Source organism: Pseudophryne corroboree, chromosome 4, assembly GCF_028390025.1.
Source record: "Pseudophryne corroboree isolate aPseCor3 chromosome 4, aPseCor3.hap2, whole genome shotgun sequence".
NCBI lineage: Eukaryota > Metazoa > Chordata > Amphibia > Anura > Myobatrachidae > Pseudophryne > Pseudophryne corroboree.
Window position 1 is genome coordinate 640,209,288 of NC_086447.1, and position 16,427 is coordinate 640,225,714.

The 16,427-nt window shown below is 45.5% G+C and overlaps 1 protein-coding gene across 1 annotated transcript in view; it reads left to right on the forward strand.

The window, feature by feature from the left end:
• LOC134910084 (protein unc-93 homolog A-like) overlaps positions 1 to 16,427 on the forward strand; it is a 175,389-nt gene that overhangs the window by 92,080 nt on the left and 66,882 nt on the right. Inside the window, exon 4 of the mRNA XM_063917724.1 lies at positions 10,429 to 10,566. Coding sequence (XP_063773794.1) covers positions 10,429 to 10,566 — 138 coding nt within the window. The remainder of the gene's footprint in view (positions 1 to 10,428; positions 10,567 to 16,427) is intronic.

The window sequence follows — 16,427 nt, forward strand, 5'->3', positions numbered from 1 at the left end:
CCACAGTGTGCATGCCATCAATTCACATTGTATTGCAGTGTGTATTCCTCCAATTCCCATTATATGCCACACTGTACACCCCCCCAATTCACATAATATTCCACACTGTGTATACCAAAAATTCACATTGTGTATATGCCACACTATGCATGCCCCAATTCACTTTATTTGCCAAACTGTGTATTCCCCTTGTTTACATTATGGGGGAGATTCAAATGTTTGAAAAGTCAGTTGGGAGTCTGTTTTTTCCTATCTAATAGACAGGAAAAAACAGACACCCAACCGACTTTTCAAACATTTGAATTCCACCGTATATGCCACATTGTGCATTCCCCCAATTCCCATTATATGCCACACCGTGTATTCCCCAATTCACATTATATGCCACACTATACATGCCCCAATTCACATTGTATGCCACAATGCGTATTCACCAAGGTTACATTATATGCCACACTGTGAATGCCACCAATTCACACTCACATTATATGCCACACTGTATATACCCCCAATTCACATTATGTGCCACACTGTGTATACCCCCAATTCACATTATGTGCCACACTGTGTGTTCTCCCAGTTTGCATTGCATGCCATACTGTGCATACAACCAATTCACATTATAAGCCACACTGTGTAGTTCTGTAATTAACTTTATATGCAACACTATGGATGCCCGAATTCACATTATATGGCACACTATGTATGTCATAAATTCACATTATATGCCACATTATGCATACCCCAATTCACATTATATGACGCACTGTGTATTCCTATCAATTCACATTATATGCCACACTAATGTATGCATGCCCAAATTTACATTATGTGCCACACTATGCATGCCCCAATTCACATATACCAAACTGCATATTTCCCCAATTCACATTATATGCCACACTGCACATATGCCCCACTGTGAATGCAGCCAATTTTCATTATGTACCACACTGCATATTACCTCAGTTCACAATATATGCTACATTGTGCATGCCCCAATTCACATTAAATGCCACACTGTGTATGACATCAATTCACATTGTATGCCACACTGCATACCACCAATTTACATTTTCTCTGACGTCCTAGTGGATGCTGGGAACTCCGTAAGGACCATGGGGAATAGCGGCTCCGCAGGAGACTGGGCACAAAAGTAAAGCTTTAGGACTAGTGTGCACTGGCTCCTCCCCCTATGACCCTCCTCCAAGCCTCAGTTAGATTTTTGTGCCCGGCCAAGAAGGGTGCACACTAGGGGCTCTCCTGAGCTTCTTAGTGAAAGTTTAGTTTTAGGTTTTTTATTTTCAGTGAGACCTGCTGGCAACAGGCTCACTGCATCGAGGGACTAAGGGGAGAAGAAGCGAACTCACCTGCGTGCAGAGTGGATTGGGCTTCTTAGGCTACTGGACACCATTAGCTCCAGAGGGACCGAACACAGGCCCAGCCTCGGAGCTCGGTCCCAGAGCCGCGCCACCGGCCCCCTTACAGAGCCAGAAGCAAGAAGAGGTCCGGAAAAATCGGCGGCAGAAGACAACCTGTCTTCACCAAGGTAGCGCACAGCACTGCAGCTGTGCGCCATTGCTCCTCAGCACACTTCACACTTCGGTCACTGAGGGTGCAGGGCACTAGGGGGGGGGCGCCCTGAGCAGCAATAAAAACACCTTGGCTGGCGAAAATACATCACATATAGCCCCCAGGGCTATATGGATGAATTTTAACCCCTGCCAGATTCCACAGAAAAACGGGAGAAAAGGCCTCCTCAGCACACTGGCGCCATTTTCTCTCACAGCTCCGTTGGAGGGAAGCTCCCTGGCTCTCCCCTGCAGTTACTACACTACAGAAAGGGGTTAAAAAAGAGAGGGGGGCACTAATTAGGCACAGTATAACAATACAGCAGCTATAAGGGGAAAAACACTTATATAAGGTTATCCCTATATATATATATAGCGCTCTGGTGTGTGCTGGCATACTCTCCCTCTGTCTCCCCAAAGGGCTAGTGGGGTCCTGTCCTCTATCAGAGCATTCCCTGTGTGTGTGCTGTGTGTCGGTACGTTGTGTCGACATGTATGAGGAGGAAAATGAGGTGGAGGCGGAGCAATTGCCTGTAACAGAGATGTCACCGCCTAGGGAGTCGACACCTGAGTGGATGAGCTTATGGAAGGAATTATGTGACAGTGTCAGCTCTTTACAAAAGATTGATGACATGAGACAGCCGGCGACTCAGCCTGTGCCTGTCCAGGTGTCTCAAAAGCCATCTGGGGCCCGAAAACGCCCGTTACCGCAGATGGCAGATACAGACGCCGACACGGATACTGACTCCAGTGTCGACGATTAAGAGACAAATGTGACTTCCAGTAGGGCCACACGTTACATGATTGAGGCTATGGAAAATGTTTTTACACATTTCTGATAATACCAGTACCACTAAAAAGGGTATTATGTTGGGTGAGAAAAAACTGCCTGTAGTTTTTCCTGCATCTGAGGAATTAAATGAAGTGTGTGATGATGCGTGGGTTTCCCCCGATAAAAACTGTTTATTCCTAAAAAGTTATTAGCATCATACCCCTTCCCGCCAGAGGATAGGGCACGTTGGGAAACACCCCTTAGGGGGAATAAAGCGCTCACACGCTTGTCTAAACAGGTGGCACTACCGTCCCCGGATTCAACGGCTGGAAAATCCACATTTTTACCCCAGGTAGCTTCTCAACCTAAGAAGACGCCGTATTATCAGGCGCAGTCCTTTCGGCCCCATAAGGGCAAGCGGGCAAAAGGCGCCTCATTTCTGCCCCGTGGCAGAGGGAGAGGAAAAAGGCTGCAGCAAACAGCCAATTCCCAGGAACAAAAGCCCCCTCCCGCCTCCGCAAAGTCCTCAGCATGACGCTGGGCTTTACAAGCGGTCTCAGGCACGGTGGGTTCCCGTCTCAAGAAATTCGAGACGTCTCCCCCTCGCCGTTTCATAAAGTCTGCTTTACCGACGTCTCCCTCAGACAGGGAGACAGTATTGCAAGCCATTCACAGGCTGTATTCCCAGCAGGTGATAATCAAGGTACCCCTCCTGCAACAGGGAAAGGGGTACTATTCCACACTATTTGTGGTTCCGAAGCCGGACGGCTCGGTGAGACCAATTTTAAATCTAAAATCCTTGAACACTTACATACAAAGGTTCAAATTCAAGATGGAGTCACTCAGCGCAGTGATTGCAAACCTGGAAGAAGGGGACTATATGGTCTCTCTGGACATCAAAGATGCTTACCTACATGTCCCAATTTACCCTTCTCCAAGGGTACCTCAGGTTTGTGGTACAGAACTGTCACTATCAGTTTCAGACGCTGCCGTTTGGATTGTCCACGGCACCCCGGGTCTTTACCAAGGTAATGGCCGAAATGATGATACTCCTTCGAAAGAAGGGAGTTTTAGTTATCCCTTACTTGGACGATCTCCTGATAAGGGCAAGATCCAGGGAACAGTTGGAAGTCGGGGTAGCACTATCTCAGATAGTGCTGCGGCAGCACGGTTGGATTCTCAATATTCCAAAATCGCAGCTGATCCCGTCGACACGCCTTCTATTCCTAGGGATGATCCTGGACACAGTCCAGAAAAAGGTGTTTTCTCCCGGAGGAGAAAGCCAGGGAGTTATCCGAACTAGTCAGAAACCTCCTAAAACCAGGCCAAGTGTCAGTGCATCAGTGCACAAGGGTCCTGGGAAAAATGGTGGCTTCCTACGAAGCAATTCCATTCGGCAGATTCCACGCAAGAACTTTCCAGTGGGACCTGCAGGACAAATGGTCCGGATCGCATCTTCAGATGCATCAGCGGATAACCCTGTCACCAAAGACAAGGGTGTCTCTCCTGTGGTGGTTGCAGAGTGCTCATCTTCTAGAGGGCCGCAGATTCGGCATTCAGGACTGGGTCCTGGTGACCACGGATGCCAGCCTGCGAGGCTGGGGAGCAGTCACACAGGGAAGAAATTTCCAGGGCTTGTGGTCAAGCCTGGAGACATCACTTCACATAAATATTTTGGAGCTAAGGGCCATTTACAATGCCCTAAGCCAAGCAAGACCTCTGCTTCAAGGTCAGCCGGTGCTGATCCAGTCGGACAACATCACGGCAGTCGCCCACGTAAACAGACAGGGCGGCACAAGAAGTAGGAGGGCAATGGCAGAAGCTGCAAGGATTTTTCGCTGGGCAGAAAATCATGTGATAGCACTGTCAGCAGTGTTCATTCCGGGAGTGGACAACTGGGAAGCAGACTTCCTCAGCAGGCACGACCTCCACCCGGGAGAGTGGGGACTTCACCCAGAAGTCTTCCACATGATTGTAAACCATTGGGAAAAACCAAAGGTGGACATGATGGCGTCCCGCCTAAACAAAAAATTGGACAGGTATTGCGCCAGGTCAAGGGACCCTCAGGCAATAGCTGTGGACGCTCTGGTAACACCGTGGGTGTACCAGTCAGTGTATGTGTTCCCTCCTCTTCCTCTCATACCAAAAGTACTGAGAATTATAAGACGGAGGGGAGTAAGAACTATACTCGTGGCTCCAGATTGGCCAAGAAGGACTTGGTACCCGGAATTTCAAGAGATGCTCACGGAGGACCCGTGGCCTCTACCTCTAAGAAGGGACCTGCTCCAGCAAGGACCCTGTCTATTCCAAGACTTACCGTGGCTGCGTTTGACGGCAGGGCGGTTGAACGCCGGATCCTGAAGGAAAAAGGCATTCCGGATGAAGTCATCCCTACCCTGGTCAAGCCAGGAAGGATGTAACCGCAAAGCATTATCACCGCATTTGGCGAAAATATGTTGCGTGGTGCGAGGCCAGTAAGGCCCCGATGGAGGAATTTCAACTAGGTCGATTCCTGCATTTCCTGTAAACAGGAGTGTCTATGGGCCTAAAATTGGGGTCCATTAAGGTTAAAATTTCGGCCCTGTCAATTTTCTTCCAGAAAGAACTAGCTTCACTACCTGAAGTTCAGACGTCTGTAAAAGGGGTACTGCATATACAGCATCCTTTTGTGCCTCCAGTGGCACCTTGGGATCTCAATGTAGTTTTGGGGTTCCTAAAGTCACATTGGTTTGAACCACTTGAATCTGTGGAGTTAAAATATCTCACATGGAAAGTGGTCATGTTGTTGGCCCTGGCCTCGGCCAGGCACGTGTCAGAATTGGCGGGCTTTATCCTGTAAAAGCCCTTATCTGATCTTCCATTCAGACAGGGCGGAATTGAGGACTCGTCCTCATTTTCTCCCTAAGGTGGTTTCAGTGTTTCATCTGAACCAACCTATTGTGGTACCTGCGGCTACTAGTGACTTGGAGGACTCCAAGTTGTTGGACGTAGTCAGGGCCCTGAAAATATATGTTTCCAGGACGACTGGAGTCAGGAAATCTGACTCGCTGTTTATCCTGTATGCACCCAACAAGCTGGGTGCTCCTGCTTCTAAGCAGACTATTGCTCGTTGGATTTGTAGTACAATTCAGCTTGCACATTCTGTGGCAGGCCTGCCACAGCCAAAATCTGTAAAAGCCCATTCCACAAGGAAGGTGGGCCCATCTGGGGCGGCTGCCCGAGGGGTCTCGGCGTTACAACTTTGCCGAGCAGCTACTTGGTCAGGGGCAAACACGTTTGCTAAATTCTACAAATTTGATACCCTGGCTGAGGAGGACCTGGAGTTCTCTCATTCGGTGCTGCAGAGTCATCCGCACTCTCCCGCCCGTTTGGGAGCTTTGGTATAATCCCCATGGTCCTTACGGAGTTCCCAGCATCCACTAGGACGTCAGAGAAAATAAGAATTTACTTACCGATAATTCTATTTCTCATAGTCCGTAGTGGATGCTGGGCGCCCATCCCAAGTGCGGATTGTCTGCAATACTTGTACATAGTTATTGTTACAAAAATCGGGTTATTATTGTTGTGAGCCATCTTTTCAGAGGCTCCTCTGTTATCATGCTGTTAACTGGGTTCAGATCACAGGTTGTACGGTGTGATTGGTGTGGCTGGTATGAGTCTTACCCGGGATTCAAAATCCTTCCTTATTGTGTACGCTCGTCCGGGCACAGTATCCTAACTGAGGCTTGGAGGAGGGTCATAGGGGGAGGAGCCAGTGCACACCAGATAGTCCTAAAGCTTTACTTTTGTGCCCAGTCTCCTGCGGAGCTGCTATTCCCCATGGTCCTTACGGAGTTCCCAGCATCCACTACGGACTATGAGAAATAGAATTATCGGTAAGTAAATTCTTATTATATGCCACTCTGTGTATTTCCATAATTCATATTATATGCCACACTGTGCATGCCCCAATTCACATTATATGTCACAACGTGCATGCTCCAATCACAGATGTTACACGGTGCATGCCCCAAAGTACAATATGTCATTCTCATTGCTGCCATCAGAAATTGTGGGGCTCGGGACTGACAAAATAGTCAAGCTCTCCCTCCCAAATAGCCAGGGTCCTCCCCACCAACAGCATCTCCCGCCCCCTGTGTCCCTTAAGCAAACTCTCACCTCATCATGTCCCACCCCCTCCAGCAGTCACTTACCTCCTCGAAGCCTCTCACCTCCCCCTGTCCGTCCACCAGCTTCTTACTTGCCCCTGTTCATCCAGCATCTTTTCACCTCCCCCTGTATGTCCAGCAGCCTCTCAACTTTCTCTGAGTCCCACTAGCAGGTATGAATTTGGTGCCATGAAGACTGACAGTGCTGGCAGCATTTAGATTCTGGCAAAGCCAATCAGGAGCTGCCACTGTGGCTACCCAGCACCAAAGCCACACTGCTGCCACCCAGGCTGTCTTCTCTGTGCAGGCCCAGGACTGCAGTCCTGGAAGTCCCCCCCTTATGGTGGCCCCGGCCACACTGCATATGCCTCCAGTTCAAATTATATGGCACACTGTCACGGCTCAGCGGAGGAGACACCGGGAGCACCAGTACTTACCCATCTGGACGCTCTGACGGGCTCCCTCCGGCTGGGGTGCAGGCTGCTGGCAGGGGGCTCTGACTGCGGGCAGGTCTGCGGATTGAAGGGGTCGGCAGCAGAGGTTCTCCGGGAGCAGGGTCCAACTGCGGAGGTCCAGTATGGGCGCCACCATCTTGGATGGGTCAGGTGATTCTCTGGTCCAATGGCAGACAAGTTCTTGGTAATCAATTAGATTCAGCCTGCGGGTTTAAAGCTGGTAATTTCCTGTGCAGAGATTGCCAGTGCAACATCTTACACACAGTTACTGTTTGCTCAAGTTCTCTGTGCTCCTCAGTGGTGTTTGTTTGGCATCCAGCTCCCTTTGTTTTACCCAGTGACCCTGGATTTTGCAGCCAAGAATACGGACCGGTTCCTTCCATTAATATCTTCTGACCTATCGGTCTCCTTTGTCACAGTCTCTGTAGTTCCTAGCCGCTGGAGGGTACCAGAGGTCTGGCTCATGGTAACCCATCTCTTTATGGTCTGCCTCTACCTGCCCAAAATCTCATCCTCCTCAGATACTTATGAAAAAGACTTTCATACAGCCAGATCGGCTGATCCTCCAAAAACCAGCACGTGCCGATTCCCAAACTGCAATTCCAGATTCACAATTCTCATCAAGTTTGACACACACTGGGCATGGTTTGTATGTGCACTCAAACCTGGTAGTTTACGTACAAACTTGATGTTTGCGATATCGCTTGCAGACCCCAGCATTTTAGCAGCAGAGTGGGGGCAGTAACTGGCACGGTTCTTCAAAACAGTGGTGTATTGCCCCCGTTGTGTTAGTGTGTCAGGCCTCCTGCTCCATCTGCATTTTATTTGTACAAAATTGCACAGCCACATTATGGGTATGATTCAAGTAACTGTGCACCTTGGAAAAACCATAGACCTTGTTGAACCCCTTTTACCTTTAAGAAACCACATGTTCTGTAACTGTTCTTAAACCAGCCCTTTTATACACCCAACAGCATCACCGTGTGCTAAAAACACTGCTCGTAAAAGAATATTAACTAGTGGGAACATGGGACTTTTCAGTGTGTTGTTCTTGTGGGAAACTTGGGGGGTAATTCAGAGCTGATTGTAGATGTGCTTAATTAAGCACAGCTACGATCAGTTTATCAGACATGCGAGGCAGGGCAGTTTCTAGCCAATTTGGCACCCAGTGCGAAATTTAAAAATGCACCCTCCCCCCATTGACATAAAAAAAATGTGCCCCCATAGATATAAAAAGTAAAAGGTATGTGCATGCCTTCAGCGCGCGCGCTCCCGGAGAAGGGGGCATGGCCTCGATAAAATGGGCATGGCCTCGATAAAATGGGCGTATCCTCATCTGAAAAGACTACCTTACACCCCAGTTTTTGACCTTGCATCGACAGATCACGACGAGCATAGGAAAAAAATAAAAATATATATCTTATGCCATTCACTGCAATGCCCTTGATACAGTAAATCCCCATTTTCCACATTACAGCAGGCCAGAGCCGTGGCGGGCGCCCCGTGCGAATGCACACCTCGCCCGCCGCAAGAAACGGTTCTGATGCGGGGAGACAACCAGCACAGGGCTAGTCCACTCCGCATGTCTGGCTCTGCCCCCCCACCGCACGGATGCAAAAGCATGGCAAGGCGGCAATGCTTTTGCACCCGGCGAGTAGCTCCCTGCCTGCACAGCTCCTGTGCACTGGCAGGGGGCTACTCACCGTGTCCCAGGTAGCAGTGGCTGCATGTAACGTCATGCAGCCGCCGCGGTTCAGACACGCCTGTGATGTCCGGAACACCCCCCGACAACAGCGTTCTAATGCCATTGGCACGCCCCCTCCTGCCCCGCGACCGCCTCTGCCTGTCAATCAGGCAGAGACGATCGCAGCCCTGAGATGCTTTTAGCATAATACTGGGCTCCTGGGGTGCGCACGCGCAGTGTGCCCGCTGCGCGAGCACACTTTACTTAGAGCTTCAGACTGTGATTACTGCTTCTGCAGTGATCCAGTCTAAATTAGGCCCTTGGTGAAGAAGTTGAGGCTTCTACCAGATTAGGACGAGACCATTATTCCCTGTAACATGGGCTGTTCACTTTCCAGGAATTGAGTTTTCACAGTAGTTCCTTGACTACAAGTTCCATCAGCAGGGTGGTCCGGTAACCCCAGTGTGTATACTGGAGTAGGGTGATTAGTGTCTCTGCACCACCATGCCTGTAGAGAGCACTTTGATCCTGTGGACAGAATCAGCAAGTATCTACTACAGATATTTCATTCAGGTAGCAGTGCAGGGGCATTTCTAAAAAGGAGGAGGATTGTGTGCAGACTCCCTCTGGGCCCCCTCCTCTCTAGCTGGCAGCATTTAGCTCTGGGCACTCGGGTCCTTGGGGGACCCAAGCACTGTCCCAGAGTCTACAGCGCATGTGCAGATCTTTGGGAAAATCATGCAGCAGCCATTTTAACAGTGATTTTTCAAATCATACAGCATGCGTGAAACACCAAGAAAATTGTGCAGAGACATTTACCCAGTGATTCTAGCAGCGCTGATGCTGTGCCGCAAGGCTCTGGAGGGTATTAAAAATAATGGGTGCAGGGTGTGCAGTATGGCCCCCCCGGGACCCCGTGGGCCTGTGTGCATTGCACACACTGGACCCATTATAAATACGCCTCTGCATTTGTGGCAATATTTCACTATTGAACTGATTTAGGATGCAGGGACAGCATTGAGGTGATACATAAACTGTTGAATGGTGAAAGGTGGCACTGGGTGAATAGTTAGCATATCTGGCTATTGTGTACTAGTTGTTTATAGACACAGTTGAGTCACATTATTATGACCACCAGCTAATAGCCTTAATAACCGCTATGTGCAGTACGGACAGCAGCTAGATGACATGGGAGTGACTCAATAAGGTGCTGGTAGGTTTGCATGGATGGCGGTCATTAGGTCGACATGAGTTAGGTTGACATACATTGGGTCGACCACATTTGGTCGACATGATCACTAGGTCGACATGATCACTAGGTCGACATGGTCATTAGGTCGACATGGAAAAAGATCGACATGCGTTTTTCACAATTTTTCCCATTTTTTTGACCTTTTTCATACTTAACGATCCACATGGACTACAATTGGGAATAGTAACATGCGCTTTGCTTGCCGTGCTTCGGGCAGGGTGGACTAATTGGGGTTCCCAGTCACTTTACAAAGAAAACGGCACCAAAAAAACTAAAAAAAAACTCATGTCAACCTTTTCCATGTCGACCTAATGACCATGTCGACCTAGTGATCATACCGACCTAATGCAATGTATGTCGACCTAACTCATATCGACCTAATGAACCACACCTGGTTGGCACAGGCCAGGTATATTTTGACAGTGTACATAGTACGTGGTATATAGGTGTGGGATACGGCTCATGTACCTAATATATTGTACAGTACTGGGTAACTTATGAGATCAAATCTTCAAAAGATGTTCATTTTTATTTGTTGTATTGCAGTGATATCTGAAAACGCAAGTTACTCTCACTGTGGTCCAAATAACTGTCCTGCGCTTTCTGCTGGATCTAGCAACTCTACGACACCACCTTCTGGTGTATCAGACACCCTCCGTTACACTTTGATGGGCATTTATACTGGTAAGTGTGGTGATTTCCATATAGTAAAGCGCATCGGAATATGCTGGCACTATATAAGTAAAACAACACAAAATATACTTAAAGCAATACCTCTATACCAAAAAAGTGTATTTAAATCTACTGCACCTTGGTAATGAATAACAATGAGAGAATCAAGTTGCTGCGTTAAATAGTAGCCAACCAAAACTGCAAAAAAATGAAAACCAAGCTGCATTCACCTAATTACTCAGAACTAAAAAAGAGATAATGCTTCGACAACATAAAATTAACAATTTAACACATATGCAATAAGTATACACTAATAGGGATAATACATATCATACTAAAAATATAACCACTCAGTGGTTTCTTGTGAATGCTTGCTTGGTGTCCTCCATATCTAGAGCACATGACTGTCTAAGATATTTGGCAACAAACAGCGGCACTCTAGATTCTCAAATAAAACTCAGGACACAAAGTGTCTTTAACTACGTTTCAGCACCTTTAACGTCAAGTTCACCAAAATGGTAAAAAAGTACAAACACTTACCTATTTATCACCCCTCCACCATATTTGCTGACCGCCTCTTATCACTCCTCCACCATATTTGCTGACCGCCTCTTCCTTCTCACAGTGAGACTGGGCTGGGAATGGAAGTGATGCCAGCAAAATGTACATATTTCTAAGCAACTATAGTAGAGAAAGACCACCTTTCTGTCAAAGTGACAGTTGCTCCACCCCTTTCTCCTGGGTAACGCCTTCTTTAATATTAAATGATAGTGTTTGATATCGCTTTTATATAAAATTTAATATAAAATTTATAGAGCTCGATATTAAACTGTATTAAAAGATAATGGCTTTGAAAAGAATGTCACATATGACACACACAAAAAAAAAGATATATTTTAAAGTAACACAAAATGTTCTTACATTCCAGCAGCTGAAACTTCATGCATGGCACATATGGTACTATTTAAAAATCACACTATGTCACACATGGTACAGGTTTAAAAAGCATAATGACTAATGACCGTGTCCATTTTCTTAGATGCACGGAAGCATCACACATGGCACTGATTTAAAAAGCATATTGATTTTAATGACCATGCATGATTAATGATGACAGCACTATTTCAAAATCCTTAGATCTACGGACTACCCATGACCGCAAAATTTCAAAAGCCTTAGATCTACGGCCTACCATGCTGTAACAAAAGCATCTGTTTATTATTAATGTACACTATGTGTTAATCTCTGCAAAAGAACATTAGCACCACCTACAGGTCTATGTATTGACTCAAAATGACATCTTAATTTTAAACTATTGTGCTTTTAAATAAAAAGATATATATATATAAAACCGTATTAAAAGATAATGGCTTTGAAAAGAGTGTCACGTAACACCAGTCGCAGAATGTCACGCAACGCAGCGCGTCAAATCAAGTGGATGAAAGATGCATATTACACAGTGTTAAAACCAGGTAGTCTTAGCGGCATTGATAAATATTACGGGTCGGTTAGAAATAAATGTAAAAGATCCGAGGTAAGAAAGTGGTTACAAGAACAAGACGCATACACGTTGCACAAACCGGCAAGAAAAAACTATAAAAGGAACATGATTTGTGTATCGGGTATAAACCAACAGTGGCAATGCGATTTAGTTTCGCTGATAGATCTGTCAAAATACAACGATGGTGTTAAATACATATTAACAGTCATCGATATATTCAGTTAGAGGGTGTGGGCTGAAAGTCTGACCGCTAAGAACGCCGCAACAGTCGCTAATGCTTTTGAAAAAATATTCCAGCGGGGTGCTGTGCCGATGAAGCTACAAACCGATAATGGTAAAGAGTTTCTAAACAGAAACCTAAAAAAGGTGTTAGAAAAATATGGCATAAAGCATTTCACGACCAATAACGATGTAAGAGCGGCTGTTATAGAGCGCTTCAATAGGACTTTAAAAACACGCATGTGGCGCTATTTCACGGCAAAGATTACCTACAGATATATAGACGTTTTACAAGACTTTATACGCAGCTATAATAACACATACCATAGAACGATTAAGTGCGCTCCAAATGATGTGAATGACTCTAACGCATTGAGTGTCTTCAAAACGACCTACGGTGATTACTTTAGAAGTAAGAAAGCCCCCGTTTATTTAGTAATCGGTGACCACGTCAGTATTTCTAAATATAAGGACATATTTCATAAAGGTTACGAACAGAGTTTTTCTGAGGAGATATTTGTTGTACATAGTGTAAACACTAAAGGGCTTAAGCCGCTTTATAAGTTTGCAGATCTGTACGGTGAAGTTATAACAGGCAGTTTTTACCCCGAAGAGCTTCAAAGCATACCAAAAAACTATAACAGGGTTTACAAAGTGGAAAAGATTTTAAAAAATAAGACGATCAGAGGCCGAAAATACGTGTTAGTCAAGTGACGCGAGTACCCCGCAAAATTTAACAGTTGGGTCGCGGCATCGGTGATAAAAGACATATAAAGCTAATCACTATCTAAACAAGACGAGCGATGGATGACAAGTCGTTCTACATAACCTTACCCAGCAACGCCTCGGCGGTTACTTTCCCGCAAAATAAGATTTCTAACTATACGACAAAGTTGGCTAAACCGATAGACTTAAATGGCGAATGGGAAGTAGCACTTACTGAGATACAATATCCGCACACGTGGAATACATTGGATTTACAAGATTGTAGACTGCAATTATCATGGGATGGAACGGCGGATCAGCCGGTGGCGAGAGTCGCGAGTTTGTGCATTAAACCGGGTTTTTATGAAACAATCGAAGCGTTACTGAAGGTAATCAACGCTGAAATTGTACAACTGAAACTGGACGTTGGATTAAGACTAACGTACGATCCGTTTGCACGCGTTGTAACATGCGACAGTAAGCTGTTGTATCAAATCCACGCCGGTTCTAAGCTGACATGGATACTGGATTTACAACCTAAAACTAAGATTTCTAAACCATGCGCCGACATCAAAGGCGGCCAATATACAATGTACGTGTACACAGACATTATCGAACACCAACGGGTCTGGGATAGTTATGTACCGCTACTTCGCACTGTTGAAATGAAGGGTTATAACAATGAGGTGGTCACAATACGATACGAGAAGCCCGATTATGTACCATTGTGCAAAACACATTTTGACACGATAGCCATAGAGATAAAGAACGACCAGAACGAGAATATGGCATTTAAGTTTGGGAAAGCGATCGTGAAGCTACACTTCAGACGCCGCAAAACTGAATTTTATTAATTAAGCAGAATGGTCGCTGTTAAAAATTATGGCGATCCGGGCCTCTACGCGCAATATTATAAATCTCAAGCCGGTAATGGATTACCAGGTTTTCACGGCAGTGCGTACATGTACGGCTGCGGTTTAGGCAGTATTTTTCGAAGGCTTTTCAGAAAAGCTGTTCCTCTTTTCCGGAGAGGTTTAGAGTTAGCTAAACCGCATATGAAGACCGCGGCACGTAATATAGCGAAAGATGTTATCGGGCAAGCCACAACGGCCGTGGTGAATAAGATACACGAGGCGAACCAAGCAAAGCAAGACGGTTCAGGACTAATATATACAAGAAAAGGCGTGTCTAAAAGAAAACGGAAGCGTATGATAGCGCTTCCACCTTGGGACATACCCTTTTTAAATAAAAAACAGAGACGACGCAACTCAAAGAAGAAGAGAAAGCCGAAGCGCTCCATTGGTGATATTTTTTAAACATGTCTTTCATACACCACGAGTCCGTTGAATTTGCAAAAACAGAGCTGGATCTTTTTGACGTGCCCCCGACACAAACTAGCATAGAGAAAAGTCTATACGTCGAAGTTCAACCTTTAGCGGCGTTATCCGACACAGCTCCGCTTGAATTTTATATAGCAGCCAGCGGTGAACACTACTATGATCTGAACAACACGCTGTTGTACATGACATGCAAGATCGTACGAACCGATAACACACCGATACCGCAAGGTGCGTGGGTCGCACTTTTTAATTACCCAATAGCGACTTTATTCAACCAAGTGGATGTAACTTTGGGCGACAGGCTCATATCACAATCCAACAATCTTTACGCATACCGCGCGTACATTGAGACTATATTGATTTACAGCTCGGATGCTTTGTCAACAAAGCACACAACAGGATTATTTTACAAAGATTCGGCTGAAGAATTTAACAACACGGCGCTGGACGGCCCGAATACGGGGTTCAAAAAACGAGCAGGAGCGACAGAGCAGAGTCGCACGGTTGAATTGCTAGGACCGCTTCACTGCGACCTTTTCCATCAACATAAACTAATTTTAAACGCTGTTGATCTGAAGATTAAACTAACCAGAAACAAAGATGCATTCTGCTTAATGTCGTCTGAAGCGGATGCCTTTAAAATACAGATCACAGCGGCATCCCTGTTCATGAAAAGAGTTCAGGTCTCACCAGCCGTGCGGATTGGGCATGCGCAGGCCCTGTTAAACGGTAACGCGAAATACGCGATTGACCGCGTTGGGATGAAAATCTACAGCGTACCAACAGGCAGTAGAGTATTTAATCTAGAAAATCTATTTTTAGGTCAAGTGCCGAAAACAGTTATAGCCTGTTTTGTGGATAACTAATCATTTTCAGGAATCCATAACCGGAATCCCCTTTGCTTTGAACATAAAAATGTAAGTTTTGCGTCTCTTTATCTGGATGGAACACCGCACCCCACCAAACCATTTCAACCCGATTTTGAACGCAGTAATGCTGTAAGAGAGTATATGTCACTCATACAGATCACAAATAAGCAGAAATCTGACAATGGTATACTGATTGACCGCGAAGAGTACCTCAGAGGCTACAAGCTATTTGCTTTTGACCTTTCACCAGAACAGGAGTGTGGAGAACACCTTTCCCTGATAAGAACAGGCAATCTACGTGCCGAATTACGCTTTGCAGAAGCGTTGGACCGGACTGTCAATGTGATAATATACGCTCTATTTGATAACATCATCGAGATTAATCAAAGCCGCGATGTGCTGTACGATTATCTATAAATGAAATAAACTAACACTATGCTGCTGAAAAAATGAACACAATACAGATAAACTGTATTCTGTATGCTGTGCAAAGCACACGGCATATTTTTAAAGGAACGTATCCGTGCGATATGTTACCAGTCAGTAAACTGGCGCAATACCCCTGTGCGTTTGTAATCAATACGCATAGCAGCAGGCAGCCGGGTGAGCACTGGTTGGCCACTTATTTTAACGAACAGCGTGAATGTTACTTTTTTGATTCTTACGGGTTAGCCCCTGACAGCCCCCTATTCCCAAAAGCAATAATACATTTTTTAAACTTGAATTCAAAAAGTGTTTATCACCAAAATAAGCAGTTGCAAAATTTTAACAGCACCGTTTGCGGTCAATATTGCGTATACTTTATATTTTACATGTGTAAAAAATACAAATATGTGGATGTACTGCCCCGTTTTAGTGATGACACAAAACGTAATGATTGTTTTGTTTCAAATTTTGTAAGACGGCTCCCAAGAAGCCATTGTCTGAGTCATCATGCAGATAGATATATACAGAAATGTGTAACTTGTAACCAACGTTGTGTGTGAAGCGTTTTATGTACAACGCGGCATAACTATGGCACGTTGTACATAAAACGTTTCACACACAACGTTGTGTGTGAAGCGTGTTACGTACAACGTTGTATTGTTTGTGTAACTTGTAATCAACATTCTGTTTGATGCATTTTATGTACAACGTATCATATCTATGATGTTTTTCTAATAAACAACGTTGTTTATTAAACTTTATATCGCGTGCTTGAAATTTCTTCAGTTTACAGCAATAGAAACAAAGAACAAA